The sequence below is a fragment of the Syngnathus floridae genome, chromosome 8 (assembly GCF_059516105.1).
Source record: "Syngnathus floridae isolate MCC-2025c chromosome 8, RoL_Sflo_1.0, whole genome shotgun sequence".
Lineage (NCBI taxonomy): Eukaryota > Metazoa > Chordata > Actinopteri > Syngnathiformes > Syngnathidae > Syngnathus > Syngnathus floridae.
In genome coordinates, this window is record NC_142420.1 from 2,289,264 (window position 1) to 2,312,387 (window position 23,124).

General features: G+C 47.0%; 1 protein-coding gene across 2 annotated transcripts in view; it reads right to left on the reverse strand.

Annotated features, from left to right (window-relative positions):
- neb (nebulin) overlaps positions 1-23,124 on the reverse strand; it is a 42,346-nt gene extending 19,222 nt beyond the window's left edge. The window contains exons 1-79 of one of the 2 annotated variants that reach the window (XM_088383587.1): positions 23,074-23,124; positions 22,536-22,617; positions 22,285-22,464; positions 20,143-20,205; positions 19,381-19,488; positions 19,188-19,295; positions 18,948-19,052; positions 18,773-18,877; positions 18,481-18,585; positions 18,295-18,399; positions 18,084-18,188; positions 17,905-18,012; positions 17,514-17,630; positions 17,339-17,440; positions 17,134-17,241; positions 16,955-17,059; positions 16,766-16,864; positions 16,328-16,432; positions 16,160-16,267; positions 15,971-16,084; positions 15,699-15,896; positions 15,441-15,548; positions 15,273-15,371; positions 15,098-15,202; positions 14,920-15,027; positions 14,540-14,851; positions 14,165-14,371; positions 13,986-14,090; positions 13,558-13,665; positions 13,168-13,479; positions 12,893-13,099; positions 12,710-12,814; positions 12,529-12,636; positions 12,136-12,447; positions 11,793-11,999; positions 11,607-11,711; positions 11,428-11,535; positions 11,031-11,342; positions 10,737-10,943; positions 10,555-10,659; positions 10,380-10,487; positions 9,991-10,302; positions 9,643-9,849; positions 9,458-9,562; positions 9,268-9,375; positions 8,822-9,133; positions 8,510-8,713; positions 8,304-8,408; positions 8,114-8,221; positions 7,718-8,029; positions 7,341-7,544; positions 7,135-7,239; positions 6,945-7,052; positions 6,548-6,859; positions 6,268-6,471; positions 6,061-6,165; positions 5,885-5,992; positions 5,497-5,808; positions 5,209-5,412; positions 5,037-5,141; positions 4,860-4,967; positions 4,433-4,744; positions 4,147-4,350; positions 3,982-4,086; positions 3,792-3,899; positions 3,416-3,727; positions 3,133-3,336; positions 2,928-3,032; positions 2,597-2,704; positions 2,202-2,513; positions 1,928-2,131; positions 1,731-1,835; positions 1,544-1,651; positions 1,168-1,479; positions 985-1,089; positions 798-896; positions 629-730; positions 405-512; positions 25-336 (exon numbers count right to left, since the gene is read on the reverse strand). In XM_088383587.1, the coding sequence (XP_088239713.1) occupies positions 25-336; positions 405-512; positions 629-730; positions 798-896; positions 985-1,089; positions 1,168-1,479; positions 1,544-1,651; positions 1,731-1,835; positions 1,928-2,131; positions 2,202-2,513; positions 2,597-2,704; positions 2,928-3,032; positions 3,133-3,336; positions 3,416-3,727; positions 3,792-3,899; positions 3,982-4,086; positions 4,147-4,350; positions 4,433-4,744; positions 4,860-4,967; positions 5,037-5,141; positions 5,209-5,412; positions 5,497-5,808; positions 5,885-5,992; positions 6,061-6,165; positions 6,268-6,471; positions 6,548-6,859; positions 6,945-7,052; positions 7,135-7,239; positions 7,341-7,544; positions 7,718-8,029; positions 8,114-8,221; positions 8,304-8,408; positions 8,510-8,713; positions 8,822-9,133; positions 9,268-9,375; positions 9,458-9,562; positions 9,643-9,849; positions 9,991-10,302; positions 10,380-10,487; positions 10,555-10,659; positions 10,737-10,943; positions 11,031-11,342; positions 11,428-11,535; positions 11,607-11,711; positions 11,793-11,999; positions 12,136-12,447; positions 12,529-12,636; positions 12,710-12,814; positions 12,893-13,099; positions 13,168-13,479; positions 13,558-13,665; positions 13,986-14,090; positions 14,165-14,371; positions 14,540-14,851; positions 14,920-15,027; positions 15,098-15,202; positions 15,273-15,371; positions 15,441-15,548; positions 15,699-15,896; positions 15,971-16,084; positions 16,160-16,267; positions 16,328-16,432; positions 16,766-16,864; positions 16,955-17,059; positions 17,134-17,241; positions 17,339-17,440; positions 17,514-17,630; positions 17,905-18,012; positions 18,084-18,188; positions 18,295-18,399; positions 18,481-18,585; positions 18,773-18,877; positions 18,948-19,052; positions 19,188-19,295; positions 19,381-19,488; positions 20,143-20,205; positions 22,285-22,443 (12,348 nt within the window). In that variant the 5' untranslated portion in view covers positions 22,444-22,464; positions 22,536-22,617; positions 23,074-23,124. The remainder of the gene's footprint in view (positions 1-24; positions 337-404; positions 513-628; positions 731-797; positions 897-984; positions 1,090-1,167; positions 1,480-1,543; positions 1,652-1,730; positions 1,836-1,927; positions 2,132-2,201; positions 2,514-2,596; positions 2,705-2,927; positions 3,033-3,132; positions 3,337-3,415; positions 3,728-3,791; positions 3,900-3,981; positions 4,087-4,146; positions 4,351-4,432; positions 4,745-4,859; positions 4,968-5,036; positions 5,142-5,208; positions 5,413-5,496; positions 5,809-5,884; positions 5,993-6,060; positions 6,166-6,267; positions 6,472-6,547; positions 6,860-6,944; positions 7,053-7,134; positions 7,240-7,340; positions 7,545-7,717; positions 8,030-8,113; positions 8,222-8,303; positions 8,409-8,509; positions 8,714-8,821; positions 9,134-9,267; positions 9,376-9,457; positions 9,563-9,642; positions 9,850-9,990; positions 10,303-10,379; positions 10,488-10,554; positions 10,660-10,736; positions 10,944-11,030; positions 11,343-11,427; positions 11,536-11,606; positions 11,712-11,792; positions 12,000-12,135; positions 12,448-12,528; positions 12,637-12,709; positions 12,815-12,892; positions 13,100-13,167; positions 13,480-13,557; positions 13,666-13,985; positions 14,091-14,164; positions 14,372-14,539; positions 14,852-14,919; positions 15,028-15,097; positions 15,203-15,272; positions 15,372-15,440; positions 15,549-15,698; positions 15,897-15,970; positions 16,085-16,159; positions 16,268-16,327; positions 16,433-16,765; positions 16,865-16,954; positions 17,060-17,133; positions 17,242-17,338; positions 17,441-17,513; positions 17,631-17,904; positions 18,013-18,083; positions 18,189-18,294; positions 18,400-18,480; positions 18,586-18,772; positions 18,878-18,947; positions 19,053-19,187; positions 19,296-19,380; positions 19,489-20,142; positions 20,206-22,284; positions 22,465-22,535; positions 22,618-23,073) is intronic. The other variant, XM_088383588.1, reaches the window with a different exon arrangement.

Genomic DNA, 23,124 nt, shown 5'->3' on the forward strand with positions numbered 1-23,124 from the left:
GCGGTCCATTTTCGTTTGACTCACATCACTCTGAAGATCGTAGGCTTTTCTGGCCTGGATGACGTCGTTCTGGTCGGGCAAACACGTCCACTCGTGCAGGCGGGTCCTGTAGAGGTCGTCATTGACTTGCTTCTGGCACTTCTTGGCCAGCTCGAACTGCAGCATGTCCACGGGCAGGTTGAACACTGTCTTGGACTTGTTGAAGTCTTTCTTGTAGAGGGCGTCGCTGGCGATCTTGGCCGAGTTCAGGGCCAGCATGAGGAGCGGGTCGTCCTGGATGCTGAGGGCCCCGATGTGGTGGCCCACCTGCCTGCGGTATCCCTCCAGGTATTTATGCTGCAGAACAGATGAGGGGAATGGGTTCCAATTCCAACTTGGGGGATTTCATTTCAAATGCTACTCACTTTGCTTTGGACTTTAGTGTTGCTAATGCACTGCTTTATGGACACTGCATCTTCGGGCATGAAGTACCCAGTGGCCTTGGTGTGGTCCCAGTCTTGGGAGTACAGTTTCTGAAAGAAAATATGAAGGTAGTTTTTGACAAATGACACAAACAAAATTGGGTAGACATGAATACGATTTTATGATACAAACATTCTGAGGTTGAACGTTCTGACCATCCTCTTACCGGGTGTATGTTCTTGGATGCCTCTTTGGCTGTGACCATGACTGGAGTCTCCACCAGCGTGTAATTGGTCTTCTCCTGTTGCCAAGCCTCGCGGTATTTGGCCTGAAAAGAGGTTCACAGCAGGTTACCGAAAAAGAGCTACAAATAGAAGAGAAAAAGAAATCTGCACCTCGTTGAGGATGTCGGCGGCATTCTTAGCGCAAGCCAAGTCGACTCGATCGGTTGGAACGCCAAATTTCTGCTCGTCCAGCTTCACCCGGTAGCCTCTCTGAAATAACGTGATTAACACAATTGTCGATTGAAAATGTACATGTTCTGTCAATCGAAATGCGAGGCGGCCCTGAAGTCAGACTTACATCAGCAAGGATCTTCTGTGCGTGCTTCACCTTCAAAACCTCCACGGACTCGTGCGGAATCCAACCGATTCCACGTAGCCACTCCAAGTCAGACTTGTACACAGCCTGAGGAGTAACAACACAAAATGTACACGGCCGTGTCAGGACCTCTTGCAAAAGGTAACAGCAGATCTACAAACTGACATCACTCTGCAGATCGTAGGCCTTCTTGGCCTGGACCACGTCACTGGAGTCCGGCAAACAGGTCCACTGGTGCAAGTGAGTCCGGTAGTTGAAATCGTTGACTTGAATCTGGCACTTCTTGGCCAGTTCCAGGTTCAGCATGTCCACGGGGAGGTGGAATCTGGTCTTGGACTGGTTGAAGTCCTTCTTGTAGAGCACGTCGCTGGCGATCTTGGCTGAGTTCAGGGCCAGCATGATTAGGGGGTCGTCTTCCACGCTTCGAGCCCCGATGTGGTGGCCCACTTGTGCCCGGTATCCGGTCTTGTACTTGTACTAAAAAAAGAAAAAAGAAAAAGTTAGTTTCTTATTTTAAACCTTCGGCATGTCTTTTCCTTACGTCGCTAATGATATCTCTGGACGCTTTGGCCTTCAGCACAGCGATGGCATCCTCCTTGATTTGGTAGGCTTTGGCCTTCTGGTCATCCCAAGCCATGGTGTACAGTTTCTGCGCAGAATCATTTAGGACACGGTGAAACATAGATCATTCCAGAATGACGAAAACCCGTCGTGTCAGTCAATCTTACATTGCTGATGTTGACTGAATTTGTCTTGGACAGCTCCATGGCCGGCGTGTCTGCTGGCAGCACGAAGGTTGTCTTTTCGTTCTCCCACAGCTCCTTGTACTTCCTCTGTTGAATTACATCAAGAGTGTTTAGCGTTCATCTTCTAAGAAGGGCTTTGATTAGTGGAGAATGGTCAAGTGCTTTTTTTCTTGACTCACATCACTGAGGTTGTCCGAATTCTGCTTGGACAGGACGATTGCAGGCAGGTCCACCACGCTGGTGAATTTGACCGTGCTGGGCGGCTGGCGGTAAAGTCTCTCGTTGAGGATGTTCTGCGCGTTCCTGGCTTTGATGACCTCCACCGATTCGTGAGGGGACCAGGCGTATCCCCTTAGCCACTCCAGGTCACTTTTGTACACAGCCTGTAAGACACAATTCGACATTTACACACAACAATCTACTACAATAAGGAGCAGAGGTTTAGAAACTTACATCACTCTGCAGATCGTAGACCTTCCTGGCCTGGACCACATCATTGGAGTCCGGCAAGCAAGTCCACTGGTGCAAGTGAGTCCGGTAGTTGAAGTCGTTGACTTGAATCTGGCACTTCTTGGCCAGTTCCAGGCTCAGCATGTCCACGGGCAGATTGAATCTGGTCTTGGAATTGTTGAAGTCCTTCTTGTAGATGTTGTCACTGGCGATCCTGGCGGCATGTGCGGCCAGCATGATCAGAGGGTCTTCTTCGACGTTACGAGCGCCGATGTGGTGGCCGCACTGCTTGCGGTATCCAGTCTTGTACTTGTACTGAAATCCAAAAGTGGAGTTATGGATTAACGTCCAATCAGAAGTGAACAAATTTGTGGTGTAAAGAGGAACTACGGACTTACGTCACTGCTGATGTCTCGGGAGGCCTTGGCTGCTACTATGGAAATGGCGTCTTTGGGGAGCAAGTAGCCATTTTTAATGATTTCCATGTAGCCTTCGCGGTAGTGTCTCTATTGGAAGAACATGTTATGTTCTAAGGCTGATAAAAAAATTTCGGATATTGGGCTTTCGGGAGAACTTTCAGGATGAACCCAAAATGGCCTACAACTTTTACAAGTTAAAATTTAAAACAAAAAACTCAGGAGGTGCATCGTCACGCAGATCAATCTTAAAATTTCTCTTGAAAGTCCAATATGATAAGTGTACATCATCTTGGGTGTGTAATTGTGTTACCGGACTAGTGTTGAGCTTATTCTGCTTGGACAGGATGATCTCAGGTGTGTCAGGCATGATGTGAAGATTCACTTTGTCACTCTCCCACCCAGACACATACGCTTTCTGCAAACATCAAAAGGTTGGACTGTTGAGTAGCCTTTTTTTTTTTTTTTTTAAATGCTAACGTACAAATTCGAGTGACGGGCGTGTACACGGTCTGTACCTTGTCCATGATTTTGGCGTTGGCCAGAGCCAGCGCATACGGCATGTCCGTGGTCTTGGCGGTGAATTTGAAATTGCTGGGATGCTGGCGATACAGTCTCTCGCTCAAGATCTCCGACGCTTTCTTTGCTTTCTCCACGTCCAGTGAGCCGGTGGTGACCCAGCCAGATCCCCTGATCCATTCCATGTCTTCTTTGTACACAGCCTACACGGGATATTTCAAATCGAGAAAAACTGGTAATGGAATGAACGCAAGCTAGGGTACCACGACACTAGCTACTCACATCACTTTGAAGGTCATACGCCTTCTTGGCCTGGACCACGTCGCTGGAGTCAGGCAGACAAGTCCAGTTGTGAAGGTAAGTTCTGTAGTTAAAGTCATTGACTTGTATTTGGCATTTCTTGGCCAGTTCCAGGCTCAGCATGTCCACCGGCAGGTGGAATCTGGTCTTGGACTGGTTGAAGTCCTTCTTGTACAGGTTGTCGCTGGCGATCTGGCCCGAGTTCAGGGCCAGCATGATCAGAGGATCGTCACGGATGCTCAGCGCACCGATGTGGTGGCCGACCTGCTTGCGGTAGCCGGTCTTGTACTTGTACTGTGGAAAGAGGAAAGTCAATTCACGCTGGAAATCCACAACTGACAAATTCATGTTCACGTACATCACTAATGATTTCTCTTCCGTGTTTTGCGGCGACTATGGAAACTGCGTCAGGTTTCATGGAGTAGCCCTGTCGGAACATGTCCTCAACGGCTTGCTTGTAGACTTTCTGGAGGCGAAAAACAACACATTTATATGATGAGACTATTTGGAAGCATTGAAGTCCAGAAATAAAAACGAACGGACTCTACCTGGCTGAGGTTGTAAGCGTTGGCTCTGGAGAGCAGAATTTCAGGCAGGTCAGCATTGACGTGATTTTTCACCTTCTCGGCCTCCCAAGCGGAGATGTAATATTTCTGTCACGACAAATAAATGTTAGGGGAAAGAAGGAACACGATGAGGAGAAAAATGCATACCTTGTTCATGATCTCAGCGTTTGCTTTGGCGAGGACCATAGGCATGGAGTTCATGTCCGTCGTGTACTTCAGAGTGTCTTGCTTATGCCTGTAAAGGCGATCGTTGAGAATTTTCCCAGCGTGCTTGACTTTCTGGACTTCCAGTGAGCCATGTGGAGACCAACCCACACCAACAATCTCATCCAAGTCAGCTTTATACACAACCTGATGGAGGGAAAAGCACATTGACACGACATGAGAAGACAGAAGCGCAGTCTGGAAGGAACAATATTTGATTACTGCTTACGTCACTCTGTAGATTGTAGGCCTTCCTGGCCTGGACCACGTCACTGGAGTCGGGCAGGCAGGTCCACTGGTGCAAGTGAGTGCGGTAGTTGAAGTCGTTGACTTGAATCTGGCACTTCTTGGCCAGTTCCAGGCTCAGCATGTCCACGGGCAGATTGAATCTGGTCTTGGACTGGTTGAAGTCCTTCTTGTAGAGCGCGTCGCTGGCGATCTTGGCCGAGTTCAGGGCCAGCATGATCAGAGGGTCGTCGTTGATGCTGCGAGCACCGATGTGGTGGCCCACTTGCGCCCGGTATCCTGTTTTGTACTTGTACTGATGGAATCAGGACAAAAAAGAACAGATTATTTTTTTTATACGCTCTGTCATGGAACTTTCCCTCAGGATTAATATGTATCCATCTACTGAGTGTTTTGTTGTCGTCACTCACATCGCTGACAATATCCCGAGAGGCCTTGGCGCTCTTCACTGCGATGGCATCTGGGGGCAAGAAGTAGCCCTTTCTGATGTCGGCCTCATAACCTTGTCTGTAGTGTTTCTGCAAAGGAAATCACAAATGAGTTCAGAAGAACGGATTACATTTGATGGAACCAAGTGTGATGCTAACCTTGCTCATGTTGAGTGCATTCTGCTGAGAGAGGAAGATCTCTGGAGTATCGGGGTTGATGTGCACTTGGGTTTTGGCATTCTCCCATGCTTCGGTGTAGAGACGCTGGAACAAAGCATAATTAGGTATGCAACATCTGGCATCACTTTGTGTTTTCCCACAAGATGTGTACCTTGTTCATGGTCAAAGCGTTCGCCTTTGCCAGTTCCAAGTTCATTGCGTCAATGGGGCTGGTGAAGGGAATTTTGCTGGGAGGTTGGCGGTACTTCATCTCGCTCAAGTTATCAGCAGCTTTCTTGGCCTGTTCCACCTCAAGTGAGCCTGCTGTAGACCATCCGAGACCCTGAAGCCACTGCAGGTCTGCTTTGTAGACGTTCTATGGAGAGAAGCGATGAAGGTATTCGGGATGAAAACAAATCAAATTCAGGAGAGTTCAATTTTCATTGTTACTTGGACTCACATCACTCTGCAGGTCGTAGGCGTGTCTGGCTTGGCGGACGTCGTTGGAGTCGGGCAGGCAGGTCCACTGGTGCAAGTGAGTGCGGTAGTTAAAGTCGTTGACTTGAATCTGGCACTTCTTGGCCAGTTCCAGGTTCAGCATGTCTACAGGCAGATTGAATCTGGTCTTGGACTGGTTGAAGTCCTTCTTGTAGAGCACGTCGCTAGCGATCTTGGCTGAGTTCAGAGCCAGCATGAGGAGAGGGTCATCTTCCACGCTTCGAGCCCCAATGTGGTGGCCCACTTGTGCCCGGTATCCGGTCTTGTACTTGTACTGGAAAGGGAAAGACACGTTTCACAGGTTCCATCGCCGAATATGGCAAAACGGGGAGTTTTCTGGAAATGCTTACGTCACTGGCAATGTCCCTGGATGCCTTGGCTGCTCGGATGGAGATGGCGTCGTTGCGCATGTCGTAACCCTTCTTCTTGGCCTCTTCATTTGCCTGCTTGTACAATTTCTGTAATAGGCCAAAACACCCGTTTAGAATCATCACTGTTGGCAAGTTCGAGCTTGAAAGTTACTCACCGAGCTGTAGTTGATATTATTGGCTTTGGCCAGAACGACATCCATTGCGTCAGGCATGACGTGGATTAGGGTCTTCTCGTTTTCCCAGGCATCAATGTAGGCTTTCTGTCATCACATATGACAACATAAAATTAAATGTTTGTATTTTCAATCTAAATTTCTTCTGAGATTATGATATAATATTTAGTCATTGGAACGTGTGAATACCTGGTTCATGATTTGAGCGTTTGCCTTGGCCAACACCATGGGCATGTCCTCAGTCGTAAGTTTAAACTTGTAGTTGCTCGGGTGTTGGCGGTACTTTTGTTCGTTCAGGATCTCACCGGCTTTCTTGACCTTCTCAACATCCAGGGAACCAATTGGCACCCAGCCGGTGCCTTGCTGCAGCTTCAGGTCTTCCTTGTAAACATTCTGTCCGGGGGAAAAAAAGTATTGAGTGAAACATTGCTCCCAAAATAGTTCTTTAGGTGGCATTCGATTTTCATACATCACTCTGCAAGTCGTATGCGTGTCTGGCTTGGCGGACGTCGTTGGAGTCGGGCAGGCAGGTCCAGTTGTGCAGGCGGGTGATGTAGTTGGCGTGATTGACCTGGATCTGGTTCTTCTTAGCTAGCTCGAAGGCCAGCATGTCCACAGGCAAGTTGAACTTGGTCTTGGACTGGTTGAAGTCCTTCTTGTAGAGGAAGTCGCTGGCGATTTTGGCTGAGTTCAGAGCCAGCATGAGGAGAGGGTCATCTTCCACGCTTCGAGCCCCAATGTGGTGGCCCACTTGTTTGCGGTACCCGGTCTTGTACTTGTACTAAAAGAGGATGGAATAAGACCACGTCAAGTTTTTCAGGCATACACTAAGTGGCAAAGAGTGGCAAACCGACTCATGAGCTTACATCACTAGCAATATCTCTGGAAGCCTTGGCTGCAAGGATGGAAATAGCATCTTTGCCCAGATCGTAGCCTTTCTTCTTGGACTCCTCATATGCCTGCTTGTACAGTTTCTGAAGATACAGAAGATAGAATACGTGAAGTTCCATACGATGAAGCAGAATCTGGGTGACGGCAACCAAACTGCTCAATTACCAAGCTGTAGTTGACGTTGTTGGCTTTTGCGAGGACCACGTCCATAGCGTCAGGCAGGAGGTGGATCAAGGTCTTCTGGTTTTCCCAAGCTTCGTGATATGCCTTCTGCAATAAACGCCAGACAGACAAAGCAGGTGATGAACAACAAGTCAACAGTAAAATTATTTGTCTTACTTGGCTGTTGTGTCACGTGAATGTTCCAATACCTTGTTCATGAGCTGAGCGTTTGCCTTGGCCAGCACCATGGGCATGTCCTCGGTGGTGACCTTAAACTTGTAGTTGCTCGGGTGCTGACGATATTTCTGTTCATTTAGGATTTCACCGGCTTTCTTTACCTTCTCCACATCTAGCGAACCAATAGGCACCCAGCCGGTGCCCTGAAGAAACTTCAGCTCTTCCTTGTAGACCACCTGAACAAGACAGAAGGTTTTTCGTAAACAATCATCTCCAGATTTACAAAAATATCATGTCATTAGCATACAGTGATCCCACGCTAAATCGGGGTTTATTGTTCTCCTATTGCAGATGGGTTTGGACCTTGTCACCTGCAATACATGTGGGCACACTGTATAAATTTTCATACATCACTCTGCAGGTCGTAGGCGTGTCTGGCTTGGCGGACGTCGCTGGAGTCGGGCAGGCAGGTCCACTGGTGCAGGTGAGTGCGGTAGTTAAAGTCGTTGACTTGAATCTGGCACTTCTTGGCCAGTTCCAGGCTCAGCATGTCCACAGGCAGATTGAATCTGGTCTTGGACTGGTTGAAGTCCTTCTTGTAGAGTACGTCGCTGGCGATTTTGGCTGAGTTCAGAGCCAGCATGAGGAGAGGGTCATCTTCCACACTTCGAGCCCCAATGTGGTGGCCCACTTGTTTGCGGTACCCGGTCTTGTACTTGTACTAAGAGAGGATGGAATAAGACCACGTCAAGATTTTTCGGGCATACACCAACCACCCGAGTGGCAAACCGACTCATGAGCTTACATCACTAGCAATATCTCTGGAAGCCTTGGCTGCAAGGACGGAAATAGCATCTTTGCCCAGATCGTAGCCTTTCTTCTTGGACTCCTCATATGCCTGCTTGTACAGTTTCTGAAGATACAGAAGATAGAATACGTGAAGATCCATACGATTAAGCAGAAGCTGGGTGACGGCAACCAAACTGCTCACTTACCAAGCTGTAGTTGACGTTGTTGGCTTTTGCGAGGACCACGTCCATAGCGTCAGGCAGGAGGTGGATCAAGGTCTTCTGGTTTTCCCAAGCTTCGTGATATGCCTTCTGCAATAAACGACAGACGGGAAAAGCAGGTGATGAATCACGAGTCAATAGTAAAATGATTGGTCTTACTTGGCTGTTGTGTCACGTTAACGTTCAAATACCTTGTTCATGAGCTGAGCGTTTGCCTTGGCCAGCACCATGGGCATGTCCTCGGTGGTGACCTTAAACTTGTAGTTGCTCGGGTGCTGTCGATATTTCTGTTCATTTAGGATTTCACCGGCTCTCTTCACCTTCTCCACATCTAGCGAACCAATAGGCACCCAGCCGGTGCCCTGAAGAAACTTCAGCTCTTCCTTGTAGACCACCTGAACGAGACAAGAGGGTGAAATTAACAAACATGGATTCGCTTGAACTATTATGCTGTGTTTGGTGACATCTGGATTTCTCCTTTGAGGACCAACATGTCTACTCACATCACTCTGCAGGTCGTAGGCGTGTCTGGCTTGGCGGACATCGTTGGAGTCGGGCAGGCAAGTCCAGTTGTGCAGACGGGTGATGTAGTTGGCGTGATTGACCTGGATCTGGTTCTTCTTGGCCAGCTCGAAAGAAAGCATGTCCACCGGCAGGCGGAATCTGGTCTTGGACTGGTTGAAGTCCTTCTTGTAGAGGGCGTCGCTGGCAATCTTGGCCGAGTTCAGGGCCAGCATGAGGAGAGGGTCGTCCTGGATGCTGAGAGCCCCGATGTGGTGACCCACTTGCTTGCGGTATCCGGTCTTGTACTTGTACTGCGAGAAAACAAAGGTTTTTCGATAAACCGGTTGATAAGGTTGCAGTCGATTAGAAGTGTCTTGAGATGGAAAAGTGGTAAGAAATTAAGAAGAGGTTTAGGCACCAAGTGAAAAAAGAAAAATACACTTACGTCACTTGCGATAATAGTTGAGGCTTTAGCAGCCTGCACGGAGATGGCATCAGCACGAAGGTTGTGACCCTTCTTCTTGGCGAGCTCATTGTCCAGTTTGTACCGTTTCTGATGACAACAAGAACGTCATCACTTCAAATTGTCTGGTCATAATTGTGCAGGAAAATAACAATCAGTCTGAAGTTCTCACCTCGCTGTAGTTCTTCCTGTTTTCCCGAGCAAGAACAACGTCCATTGCGTCCGGCATGATGTGAATGGTTTTCTTGTCATGGTCCCAAGCTTTGGTGTAAGCTTGCTGGAAGCACACGTCCATTGAAGTTGTCACACATGAACACAAAAAATGGCAAGGACAGATGTTTTGGTCCTTTCCAGTACCTTATCCATGATCAGGTTGTTGGCGGTGGCCAGTGCCAGATCCATGGAGTGCATGTCCTTGGTGAATTTAAAGGTGCTGGGATGCTGGCGGTACCCATGTTCCCTCAAGATCTGGCCGGCCGTTCTGACTTTCTCCACATCCAGCGAGCCGATGGGAACCCAACCGATTCCTCGGATGAAGTTTTGATACTCGCTCTTGTACTCGTTCTGTTGAGGAAGTAGAAGATGTTCCAGCACTTTCCTTCAATCTCAATGGTTTGGAAATTTATGGGGTTTTTTTCACAGGACAGAAAATGAGGATTACAGTAGAACAATTTAAGATCCAGAAGCTTCTTATTGGGTGCTTACATCACTCGCAATAAACTGCATGTTGCGGGCCTGTTGCAGGTTCATGGCATCAGGCAGGACAGTGTAGTGGGGGATAATGCTCCTATATCCAATCATGGTCTGGGCGGCCGAAGCCTGCTTGGCGTGGACCACGCTCAACATGTCCACAGGTGTGTGGTACTTCAGTTTGGACTTGTGGTAGTCCTGCTTGTAGATCTTGTCGCTCTGGTGCTTGGCCACCTCCATGTAGTGGACCAGTAGAGGGTCATCCTGAATGCTACGGAAGCCTACGTGGTGGCCTCGGGCTTTCTCAAAAGCCAGTTTATATTTGTACTGGAAGGTAAAAAAAAAAAAAAAGTACATTGTGGTACTTGTCATTCAAACTATATCGTCTTGGTTGCCACACTCACGTTACTGGCAATGTTGGTACCAGACTTGGCGGCCACAATCGGGATGGCGTCAGCTCTGAGATCGTAGCCCTTGTTAGCCATTTCCACAAGGCCGGCTTTGTATTTTTTCTGTAGAAGCGAGAAAAACAATCACGTCGCTGAAATGAGTGGAAAGACTTGTCGTTGGTCATCTTACGTTGCTCATAGTGATGGCGTTGGCCTTGGCCAGAACAATCTCAGGAGCATCCGGCATGACGTGAACGGTCAGTTTGTCCTTTTCCCAAGCGGCCGTATAAGCTTTCTGAAAATGAATTCCACAATAAACGTGAAGTTTTGGTGGGAGTAAAAGCAAGCGAGATCAATTTGACCGTGCCGCACCTTATTCATGATCTGATTGTTGGCTGTGGCCAGGGTCAGGTCCATGGAGTCCATCAGCTTGCTGTACTTGAAGTTGGACGGGTGAGTGCGGTACTTGTTCTCGCTTAGGATATCCCCGCCGACCTTGGCGGTTTCTACGGCGAGCGAGCCGATGGGAACCCAGCCGATGCCTTTGACGAAGTTGTTCCAGTCGTACTTGTAATCGCACTGGCGAAAGAACGAAATCATAAGTCGAGTGAACTGAATCTCGGAGCTGTTGAATCACAGCGATGCACAGCTCAGAGAGAAACTTACATCACTCGACTGGGTGTTCATGGTACGAGCCAGCGTGAAGCTCATGGCGTCGGGGAGGAGAGCGTTGGTATGGTGCATCTTCCTGTATCCGGCCATGGTCTGGGCGGCCGAGGCCTGCTTGGCGTGGACCACGCTCAACATGTCCACGGGGGTGTGGTACTTCAGTTTGGCCTTGTGGTAGTCTTTCTTGTAGTTCCTGTCACTCTGGTGCTTGGCCACCTCCATGTAGTGGACCAGAAGGGGGTCGTCCTGGAGGCTACGTATGCCCACGTGGTGGCCTCGTGCTTTCTCGAAAGCCAGTTTATATTTGTACTGCAACGGCCATTTAAACGAGTGAGTTGATTGTGCGCAATGGTTTGCGCTAGCAGCTCAGGAATGTTTTTTTTGCGTGACTTACGTTACTGGCGATATTTGTTCCTAACTTTGCGGCTACGATGGGAATGGCATCTGGTTTCAGATTGTAGCCCTTGTTGGCCATCTCCGCCAAACCAGATTTGTAAAGTTTCTGCAAACATATCAACATGAACACGGAGCAAATTTCTTCAGTTTTGATGTGACATTTGGAGGTGAACTTACGTCGCTCATGGTGATAGCATTGGCCTTGGCCAGGACAATCTCAGGAGAGTCCGGCATGATGTGGACTGTCCGTTTGTCATTTTCCCAAGCGGCCGTGTAAGCTTTCTATTAATGAAAATCACAGGAAAAATAAGATGAGCATCGGAAATTCAGGTACTATTTGGCAAATATTTGACCGTGCCGCACCTTATCCATGATCTGATTGTTGGTGGTGGCCAGAGCCAGGTCCATGGAGTCCATCAGTTTGCTGTACTTGAAGTTGGACGGGTGAGTGCGGTACTTGTTCTCGCTGAGGATGTCCCCGCCGACCTTGGCGGTTTCTACGGCGAGCGAGCCGATGGGAACCCAGCCAATACCTTTGACAAAGTTGTTCCAGTCGTACTTGTAATCGCACTGGCGAGAGAAATGAACCAGAAGCTGAGTGAATTGAATCTCGGACTTGAATTTTAAAAGCCACCTAAAAGTTGCCAAGGGTTCTCCCATCTTCACAGAGTGGATGACTGAAGTCATGACTTGAGAACAAACTTACATCACTAGACTGGGTGTTCATGGTACGAGCCAGCGTGAAGTTCATGGCGTCAGAGAGGAGAGCGTTGGTGTGGTGCAGCTTCCTGTAGCCAGTCATGGTCTGGGCGGCCGAAGCCTGCTTGGCGTGGACCACGCTCAACATGTCTACCGGCGTGTGGTACTTCAGTTTGGCCTTGTGGTAGTCCTTCTTGTAGTTCCTGTCACTCTGGTGCTTGGCCACCTCCATGTAATGGACCAGCAGGGGGTCGTCCTGGATGCTACGGAAGCCAACGTGGTGGCCTCGCTCCTTCTCAAACTCTTTCTTGTATTGCACCTACGAAACAAGACAAGTATGACTTTCTAATAAGTTGGACTGTTTTCATTTTTTCTTTTGAGTGTTGGTGGTTTTACGCACATTGCTAGCAATATGTCTGCCATGCTTGGCATGCTGGATGGGAATAGCGTCAGGCCTCAAGTCGTAGCCTTTGGCGATATCGTCCACCCACTTTTGCTTGTACTGACTCTGCAGGGATAAAACGGATTCAGTTTTGTGTTCATCTAGTCATTCCATTTGTCCATAAATGTTGTCCTCTCACCTCACTGATGTTCTGCGCATTACATTTAGCCAGGATGAACTCAGGGCAGTCGGCCGGCAAGTTGTAGGTATGCTTGAACTGCTCACCGGAAGCTTTGTAAGCAGTCTGCGGAGGTGGAAAAACCAAAAGTGTAAAGATGAGCTGCACATTTTCAAGACAAAAGGACAACCAGGAGCTTCATACAGGGTGCAGCTGCTTGGAGTTGCTCAGAGCCAAGGACATGTTCATGCTGTCACTGGTGCTGGTGAACTTGAACGTGCTCGGATGCTGGCGGTAGTTGATCTCGTCCAGTGCCAACTTGGCAGCTTTGGCCTTCTCCACGTCCAGAGAACCGATGGGAACCCACCCGGCTCCTTTGTAGTAGTTTGTGTAGTCGGCTTTGTAAAGATTCTGCAGAGAACCAGCGTTATTTCTATATTTGTCGTGTCAAGATACCGATCGAAAGCGAGAGCACGTACGTCGCTCTGAATCTCCATTACGTCCTTGCAACGGTTCACTCGCAAGTTGTCGGGAAGAAGCGTGTAGTCGTGAAGGTACGTCCTGTAGCCGATCATGGTCTGCACGGCCGAGCCGTGTTTGGCTTGGGCCACGCTCATCATGTCCACGGGCGTGTGATACTTCAGCTTGGCTTTGTGGTAGCCTTGCTTGTAGTTCTTCTCGCTCTGGTGCTTGGCCACCTCCATGTAGTGGACCAGCAAGGGGTCATCCTGCAGGCTACGGAAGCCCACGTGCTGGCCCTTTGCCTTCTCGTGAGCCAGTTTGTACTTGTACTGCAAAAAAAAGAAATCCGAGGTGGGAACAGTTGAAAGCGCTGGAGCTGCCTAAATGGAAGCACGTTGATAACTCACGTTGCTGGCGATGTCTCTGGAGGTCTTGGCTGCCACGATGGGGATGGCATCTTCCCTCATGTGATGTCCTTTGAGCAGATCTTGCCGGTGAGCGTAGGTGTAGTAATTCTGATAATAAACAGAATGTGTGTGTTTGTAAAAAGTTTTTGCTTCGATTCAAAGGAAATTGTATTGCTTCTGCCGTTCTTCACAGAGGATAAAGAATTCATGCCTGTCAATCTACATGTGTTGCATTGTTAGCATTTAGCTAAACTGACTTTATAAGCTAAAGCTATGTGGTTGTTTTAAACACACGTGTAATTTTCTTTATTATAGTTTATCATTAAACTTCCAACTGGGCCTAATCACTGCCCGAACATAAAAAACCTAAAAGGACACTAAGTGTGTAGATACGGTAAATGGTGGATAAGACCAGCAAAGCGTCTAACCTTGCTGATGTTGACAGCGTTGTATCTGGCTTGCATCAATTCCGGAGCATCAGCAGGAAGATGGTAGGTGTGCATGTACTTCTCGCCACTGGCCTTGTAGTCTTTCTGCAATCCGATGCAAGAAGTTAAAAAGTGTCAAATGGTCTCCAGAGAAGGAGCTTTGTGAAAAAAGTCCTGACCGCGTTGAGAATCTGAGCGTTGGTCTTGGCCAGTTCCATGGTCATGGAGTCAAGCGGACTGGTGAACGAGAGGGTGGCCGGGTGCTGTCTGTATTTCTTCTCGTCCAGAGCTGCCCCCGCCGCCTTTACCTTCTCCACCTCCAGTGAACCGATGGGGATCCAACCGATTCCCTTGACGTAGTTATCGTAATCCTGTTTGTACTGGACCTGTAAAACCAGAACCGAGGATGTTAGTCCTTTAGCCAAAGGTAAGGCTTAAACATCTGAAAAAAAGTGTCGGGAGGAGTATTTGGTACCTGAGACTTCCACGAGGACTTAATCTTAAAGTTTTTTTTGAACTTTTCACAAAAGTCTAACAAGTGGTTGAAAACTCACATCACTCGCGTTGAAATTCATGTTCCGAGCCAGATCCAGGTTCATGGCATCCGGTAGCAGGCAGTAGTTGTGATGGGGCTGCTTGTAGTTGATGCTGGTCTGCACGGCCGAGGCGTGCTTGGCGTGGGCCACGCTCAACATGTCCACGGGCGTGTGGTACTTCAGTTTGGCCTTGTGGTAGTCCTTCTTGTAGTTCTTTTCGCTCTGGTGCTTGGCCACCTCCATGTAGTGGACCAGCAGAGGGTCATCCTGGAGGCTACGGAAGCCCACGTGGTGGCCTCGCTCCTTCTCGTACGCCTTCTTGTACTGGACCTAGGGGTAGGATTATGGTGTTGAGATGGGAACGAAGTGGATGGATGTGATTTGTGCTGAGAACTTACATCACTGGCAGCGTGTCTGGCAGCTTTGGCGGCAACGATGGGGATGGCGTCGGGCTGCAGGTCGTAGCCTTTCGCGATGATGTCCTGCCAGGCGTACTTGTAGTAGTTCTGAAATGGCGGATGGAAGCCAGGATGAGTCCAAACCAAATATCCCATCCAGATGGTGCCCTTGTCTTACGTTGCTGATGTTGTAGGCGTTGCACTTGGCCTGGAGGAACTCGGGAATGTCCGGGGGTAGGGAGTACTTCTGGTGGATGTCCTCCAGACCTTGCTTGTAGAACAGCTGTGAGGAACAAAGAAGAGTTAGGGAACGGGTTTACTGAGTCAGGGTTGGGGTTCTGATGGTAACTCACGTCACTCCTCTGCATCTGGTTGACTTTGGCCTGCATCATGACGGGGTGGTCGTCGATGGACGTGAAGGGGATGGTGTCGGGGTGCTGTCTGTAATTTGTCTGCACAATAAAACGGTCTAGTGTAAAACTTTCCACCTAGAAGTTTTTGTCATTTATTGTCAGACGAACCTCGCTAAGGATTTCCCCGGCCTTCTTGACCTTCTCCACTTCCAAGGAGCCAAGCGGCACCCACGGGGTCCCCTTGCTGTAGTTGTTGTAGTCAGACTTGTACTCGTTCTGAAGCAAAAACACATCATGGATGATGAAATGGATTCCAGTAGAAGACCAAACTTAATGGTCCAGAAGTAAAGGCGGACTTTTTTTCGCAGGCCTTGGTCGGGATCTCGCTCTACTTTGGCTGTATTTCATTCAGCTGTGGTTACTCACGTCGCTCTGGATGATGTTGGCCTTCTTGGCCAGGTCCAGCAGTACGGCATCATGGGGCATGAAGAAGTTAGGGTTGACGCTGCGGTAGCCGGTCATGCTGCTGATGGCCTGCGACTTCTTCGCCTGGGTGACGGACATCATGTCCAGAGGCGTGTGATACTTGGTCTTGATCTTTTCGTAGTCCTTTTTGTATTCACGCTGTGGGAGAAAAAACTTAAGTGAATCAAAGAGTTCTCGGTGGAAAAGCAAGGAGTAAATAAAAGTTGGTTTACATCGCTCTGGATTTTGGCCACGTGAACCGAGTGCAGGATCTTGGGATCATCGTGAATGCTGAGCGCGCCGACCATCTGACCCTTGTTCTTCTCATACTCCTTCTTGTATTTCACCTAAAAGAAACAATCGAAAAAAATGTTATGATTCGATTCTCAATCTTTGCAAAGATGTGCCAATGGCTTACGTACGTCGCTGGCGATGTTAGTGTGAGCCCGGGCGGCCAAGATTGGGATAGCGTCCTCCTTAATCTCAAACTTATTGGCCTTGGATGTCTCCCAGTCGTATTTGTAGCAGTTCTGGAAGGAGATGGTCGTGTTCAGTGTATTGTCATGCGCATTGTCATGGTGCTAGCTTACGTCGCTGAGGTTGAAGGCGTTGACTCTGGACTGGACAAAGAAGGGGTAGTCTGAAGGCAGACTGTTCTTGTGCTTGGTCTCTTCGTACTGCGCCTTGTAGTTGAGCTGCAACGAGGAAAAACTCGAGTAAATCTCGAAATCAGCCTAATCTGACAATCTAATAATTGTCTTCGCTATTTTTTAATCGTAACCAATCGGGTAAGTGATTGTTCCTCCCACTGGTGGGCAGCAATGTGCCAGTAGACTTTTACTGTCTCTATTTGGAGTTTGCTGAACAGCGCTTGCTAAATTTACTGAGCAACCAGACGAAGCTCAGGTTTCATGGCCGCAAGTGAACAGCTGAGCTTCCTGCATTTTTAAAAGTCATATCCGACACATCGAGGATGTGGCTCTCTAGTCCTGGTACTTGAGAATGTGGACTCAGGTTGTCTCACTTACGTCACTCAGCTGCTTGGCGTTGATGGCAGCCTGTACCAAAACCGGCGAATCGGTCACTTGCGTGAATTTCACTTTGTCCGGATGCTGCCGGTAAACTTTCTGCAAAACAAAGAAAAAAAACACCCTAAGACTCCGCTAGAAGAGAACCGCAATAAAAATCTAGAGTTGTGAATCCATGTCCTTCCTTACATCTTTGCAATCGTCCAGCTTCTTGGTTGCTTCGTACTCGGGCGTGATGGTTTGGGGGAAGAAACATTGCGTTTTCATGTCTTCGTAATCGGCTTTGTACAGTTTCTGGGGATACAAATTTAAAATGAGACGTCTGATTTTGGGGGAGGAGTCAAATGATACTTGGGAATGGAGCCAACCTCTTTCTTCATCTCCTCCGCTTGCTGGCAGTGGAGCATGTAGACATCCTCGTAGCTGCCCAAGTAATGACCCTTGATTTCGTTTTCGTACTTCTCTTTGTAGCGTGTCTGCGGAAAGACGAGTCAATGATTGCGAATCCTTTTGGACCGCACGAAGAACGGTAAAGGGAATAAAGTTGAAGCTGTGACATAATGTCGTTCTTACGTCCGTCAACTGTTTGAGAACAGAGTCCACTTGGAACTTGGGCGTTTCACAGTAGTTGATGCTGAATCCTCTGGACTTCTCGTAGTTGTCTTTATACACTTTCTGCAAAAGAGCACAAAACAAAAAAGCTCGACTATTTTGCTCATCGAGTGCGGATTCGAGTGTGTCCACCTACGTCACTGAGGATGGTGCCGGCGTATCGGAGCTGCCTGAGCAGCGGGTTCTCGGAAGCCGGCAGCGTGTTGTAGTCCGACTGGGCCTTCGTCTTCTCGTATTCCTTCTTGTATTGCACCTGCGCACGCAAACGTGGACACAATCATGTCATTCTTGCTGCAATTTTTTTATTTGTTTTGTTGGTTGGAAAAACAGCAACATAAATTTACTGAAAACATTTTTAATTTTTGTTTTATTTTACTGCAGTTTTTTTATTTACGAGGAAAAATTTGTCGTCTGAATTTGACTGAACCTTATTTCAGATTTATTCATTAAAAAAATGGAGAACTGGTTTTTTTCTTTTTGTGTATTAAGTGGTATTATTTAAAACGAATGGAGTGATGATGACTCACGCCACTGGCGGCGGCGCCCGCCTTCTTGTGGGTATCGTAGACGGGCGTTTCGGTTTCCATGAAGTAGATTTGGTCTTTGTTATCCTCGTAATCTTGCGTGTATTTCCTCTGTAAAGCAAAGCAACGGTTAGCGCTAGCGTCTGACACCTGTGCTAGCTGTCCTTCAGCGTTCATCTCACATTGCTGAAGTTCTCCATGGCCACCCTGGCCATAGCCACATCATAGTAGGGCGTCTCGCACCACTGACCCTTTACGTCTTGGTTGTACGCTTCCTTGTACTTCAGCTGAGGGCAAACAACAAGAGTAGTCAAATTCAAAATACTTACATAAAAACTGGTGATCACATTTTTATAATGTGATTTTTTTTATTATATTATTAGATTTGCTTACATCGCTGCGCTGGTCAGAGACTCTCTTGGCCAGCTCCACCTCGGGGGGGTCGGCCAGGGCAGTGTACTTGGCCTTGCGCTCGTTGTGCCCTTTTTTGTACTGGACCTGATGAACATGGCGTCATCGGAAGGTCATTTAAATGTTTTCATGCAGCGTGCGGGCAAAAAAAGCAGCGGGTGGACTTACGTCACTGAGAACCTCCTGAGCCTGGGCCACCCGACGCAGTTCGGGGCTGTCACTGTACGGGCAGAACATGGTCTTCTCGTCGTCCCAGTCCATCGTGTACATTTTCTACAACGCATTAAAAATCATGTTTCTATTCAAGTCAGAAAATCCAGAATTTACCAATAAAAAAAGTGTACATTTATGAGGAAAAAAAAAGTGTTATTGCAAGAATCATCATAATTTTACCGGGGGAAGAAATATGAGAAAAATTGCTGTCGTCATTTTATTAAATTTTTGTGAAAATAAATCTCACTTTGCTGCAGTTGGCAGCATTCTTGACGGCCAAAACCAGTTCTGGGGCATCCGGGGGCAGCAGGTACTTGTCCTTGGTCTCGTCCCACTTCTGCCGGTAGAGGACCTACGCAGGCGTATGCGGGTTATTGACAATTTCCATCGTGCTTTGCTTGATTTACGGCCACCGGACGCACCTTGCTGATGAGGTCCGACACCTGCTTGACGTGGGCGATCTCCTGTGCCTGGCCGTCGTACAAGCTACCCGTCTTGGACTTGTTGCCCTCCATGCGGTATTTGATCTGTGGAACAACACGGCAAGTCAACACTCTACCTAAAACATACACAACCACCAATGAGACAACAAGAACAACAACTTGCAACAAAACCAAGAGCAACAACAAACAGCAACAACAAAAACTACAATCCCCATGTACCTCGCTGAGCTGCTCCTGAGCCTTGCGGATGCGAATCATCTCGGGTGTATCGGTGGTGATGGCGGGAGGATTTCCTCTGGACTTGTCGTACTCTTCCCGATATTTGTTCTGGGCGGCGGAACAAAGACGAGTGATGAGTTTGTGAAGAAAGTGTGGCCAGCGAGAAGACCTAAGGTGGCAAGTGGCGGCTCACGTTGCTGTACAGCTCCAGCATTTTCTTGCTGTGCGCCAGGTACGGGGTGAGGAACTTGGACGTGTCCACTTTCACCTTCTTCCCCACCTTCCTGGTGGGCAAGCCCGACTGGTGAAAGACAAAAATGAAAGTCACAAACAAATGTACACACCGCGCTCGTGCTTTTTCCCTGCCACACAACCGAAACATGCGTCAATCACAATCGGATTGCCTTCCCGAGACTTTTGAAGCAAAAAAATTCAATTGCCTGGTTTTTCTTCAGTAAAAAAATAAAATTATGATTTCAACAAAAGTCAGTTGTCAAATTTTGGAGAAGAAAATCATCGTTAAAAAAAAGGGGTGGTATTTCACTTGATACATTTAAAATAATGTAACCTTATGAGAATTAAGTCCAATTACTTTGATTAAAAAGCCTTCTTGTTTTGAGGGGAAAAAAGTAACACTTACCATATTTTTGGAGAGATAAAAAGGCGTATCTACTTGTGACGCAAAATGCTAGCATCATCAAATGAAGCAAAAAAGTAAAAGTACATGAAATATAAATGGACTGTGAGCACAGAATTAGATAATATCTTGTTCAGGCTACATGCAGTAGGCAAGCAGCCAATCTATTCCACATTCATCCCATAAATGAGCCTCAAAAGCTGCCATTTATCAACTGACGCTCGCTAGCAGCGCTAGCTAGCTAGCTAGCTGGCTAGGAACATTGCGCAAGACAAAGCGCAGCGGCCTGGTATTTTGGCGCCATTAGCCGCCATTTACCTGGTGGTGATGATGATGATGCTGAGCGTGGTGCTCATGAGTGACGTGTGTCGTCGTTGGCATCTGCTCAACATATCACACAAATCATACAACACACTCTGGCCTTGCACAATATGGGAGAAGAAACACACTTTTTGCGTGTGTGTGTGATGGTGTGCAGGCCGGTTCCCACTCAGCTCTGACGTCAGGAAAGTGCTAATGCGTTAGCATTGTGCTAATTCAAACGTGACCATCATAATTGCTGAAGTGCAAAAAACGACAAGCGTCTAATGATTTGGATTGTGAACTTAAAATAAATAAAAAACACTAAGAAAAAAAAAATCAGGCTTGTGGTCTTTTTTGAGAAAAAAACAGTTTTACAACTAAGAAAATTAATAATAATAATAATAATCAGGATTGATCTCTTCCAAGAAAAATCAGGTCCGATGTTTGAGTGTAAATTCCAAGAAAAATCTGGATTGATTATAAGCTTTTCTAAATAAAAGGCAAGCACTCAGATGACATCCACTCTATTTTGGATTGCAATTTCCAATCCATTCGTGCCTGTCATCCAGTGTTGCCAACTATATTTAGCCATATTTTGACCCCATACTCAAAAAAGCCACCATTAAAAAAAAAAACATCATCAACCTAGTTTGTGTGAACCCTCCCAGTTGCAGTCAGAGCATGTTGGACCATAAAATGGAAGAATATCAACTCTGCGGGTGATTCCTGCCCACACCAGAGCTGAGAGAAAACATCTCCTGCACCATCATTTTACTTTTCATCAACATTTGTATCATCGTTATGCGAATTCAGTAGAAAGGAGAGAATCATCGCAGTTCCACAGTGAATCCAACACGTGGATACACAGAAATCTATTTGATTGATTACAATTATATAATTGAAACATCAAAATGTTTCTCTCCATTCTTTGTATTCCAAACGAGGCATTTGTTCTCCACAGTGTAGATGAAAGTGCAAGTGAAAGCAGAGTGTATTGATTTTTTTTTTTTTTTTAGCTACCTCCTTTCCCAAAACCAACTATTTAGCATCTTTATAGCTCCCAAAGATGCTAAATCCTCTACCGCATGACAGGTTATATGGGGGACGGTCCAAGGGATGACGTTCGAATCCCCCTTATAAGACGTCAATGAGGCAAATACCAGGACGACTTTAATCCTATTTCACCAGGAAATAAGGGATTAATTGCTCGCCCTTCTGTTTTCACTCTTCCATTGGACACTGAGTCTGAGACGGCTGTCACAACAGCAACATCAGAAAATGACATGAAGGTGTTGACATGAGACCAAAAACAAACAAACGAGGAATTGGTGAAAATTGTTACAACTCAACATGGATATATTAAAAATAAAAAAAAACTCATATTGAAACCTTCATATTGAACTGAAACATTGAGTCAAATGTAGCCCAGTCAGAAACAAACAATAAATTTGCTGCGAGGTGAGTTTTAACTCAAAAATATTTTCTATATTTTTACAATAAAGCATGATAGCTGAAACACAACGATAGCCAACAGGAAGAAGATATATATTTCGCAAATTTGCTCAGAAAAGTCAGGCCAACAATAATTTGCATTAAAAACATTGAGGAACATAAAAAACAGCAATTTTTAATTTTTTTCCTTGACCATCTGCTCATAAAAGTATTTTTTAAAACGACAAAGGTTACGACAACCAATCTAACAGCTAGCCTAGCTTCCTATTATTCATTAATGATAATTTCATGTGCTGCCACAGATCACTCCAGTTTGGGTTTAAATTGTTCAAGATTCTAAACTGTTGGTGGACAGACATGATGATAAAAATCACCTGCTTTGGGATTTAGAATAAGACAGGTGTAATAATATTTTTCAAGATAGCGCCATTTTCTTTTTTTTGCCAAACTGTTGGAGTGTTATTACTGGCCAGTCTGGGTATTATATTAGTTTTAAATCACAATACTAGGCTCTTGATTGTTGACAATTCTCAAAATTCCATTTGATACCGTCACGCTAACTTTTAAAGTCTTTTGAAGAGTAGCCAGCTCACCCCGTGTCACCGCAACCGAATCCTGCTGAGCTGAAGTCACTATTCATAGGACAGCTAGGTCGACACGGCCCTCCGAATTTAACCAACACATTTAATTGATTTTCTCACTTACCTCATCCAAAACTTCCTCTTCCACCTCTTCTTCTTCCTCCTCCTCCTCTTCTTCTTCTTCTTCCTCCTCTTCTTCATCATCTTCTTCCACCCCTTGCAGCTCTTCCTCGTATTCCTCCTCCCATTCCTCCACGTACTCCTCCACGATACGATGCGACATCTTGAGACCCCTTTAGAGGCTCTACGCAAAGAAGATCTTTCAGGACTTTGATTTGGACACCTTGGTTGATATTGAAAGGGCCAGAAAGCTACCAGAGAAAGATTCCTTTGAGAGTCTGTAGGTCCCTGGCCATCCACTAGGGTCCGGAGTTCCTCAAATCCCACTTTTTTTGCCCTGAAACCACACAAAAAGTGTGAGTGAGTGATTGAAGGTGTGTATCCTTGGTTAGGAGCACAAATGTGGCTCCTCCCTTGCCAAAAAGTGGCCCTCCCTGATTTGATGACGGGTGACAGCTGCGGCCTCGGCTATTTCGCATGTAAACCAATGCCGCAATCTGATTGGGTGGCCGGCTCCGGCAAAGCATGATGCCATGCCTTCTGAGGCTGAGGTTTAAATATAGGACTGGCTTTTTTTAGCACCACAAAGCAACTTTTTCAATTCCAATCAGGGGGAAATTGAATGAAAAGCAAACGAACAAACTGCTAGCCAACATCCTAAAAGCCTGACCAGGTTGAGTTCAGGATCAGTTCTGGATGCTCCCTCTGGATTGGCCCAATTAGGGATGCAAAATAAAAGCCATGCAGAGCAGAAGAAAACTGCCCAAGATTTCTCTAGAATTTGCTCGCTTACCGGTTAGCGTTTTAATGGTCTCCCAAAAGCCGCCAAAGCCTCCCCCCAAGC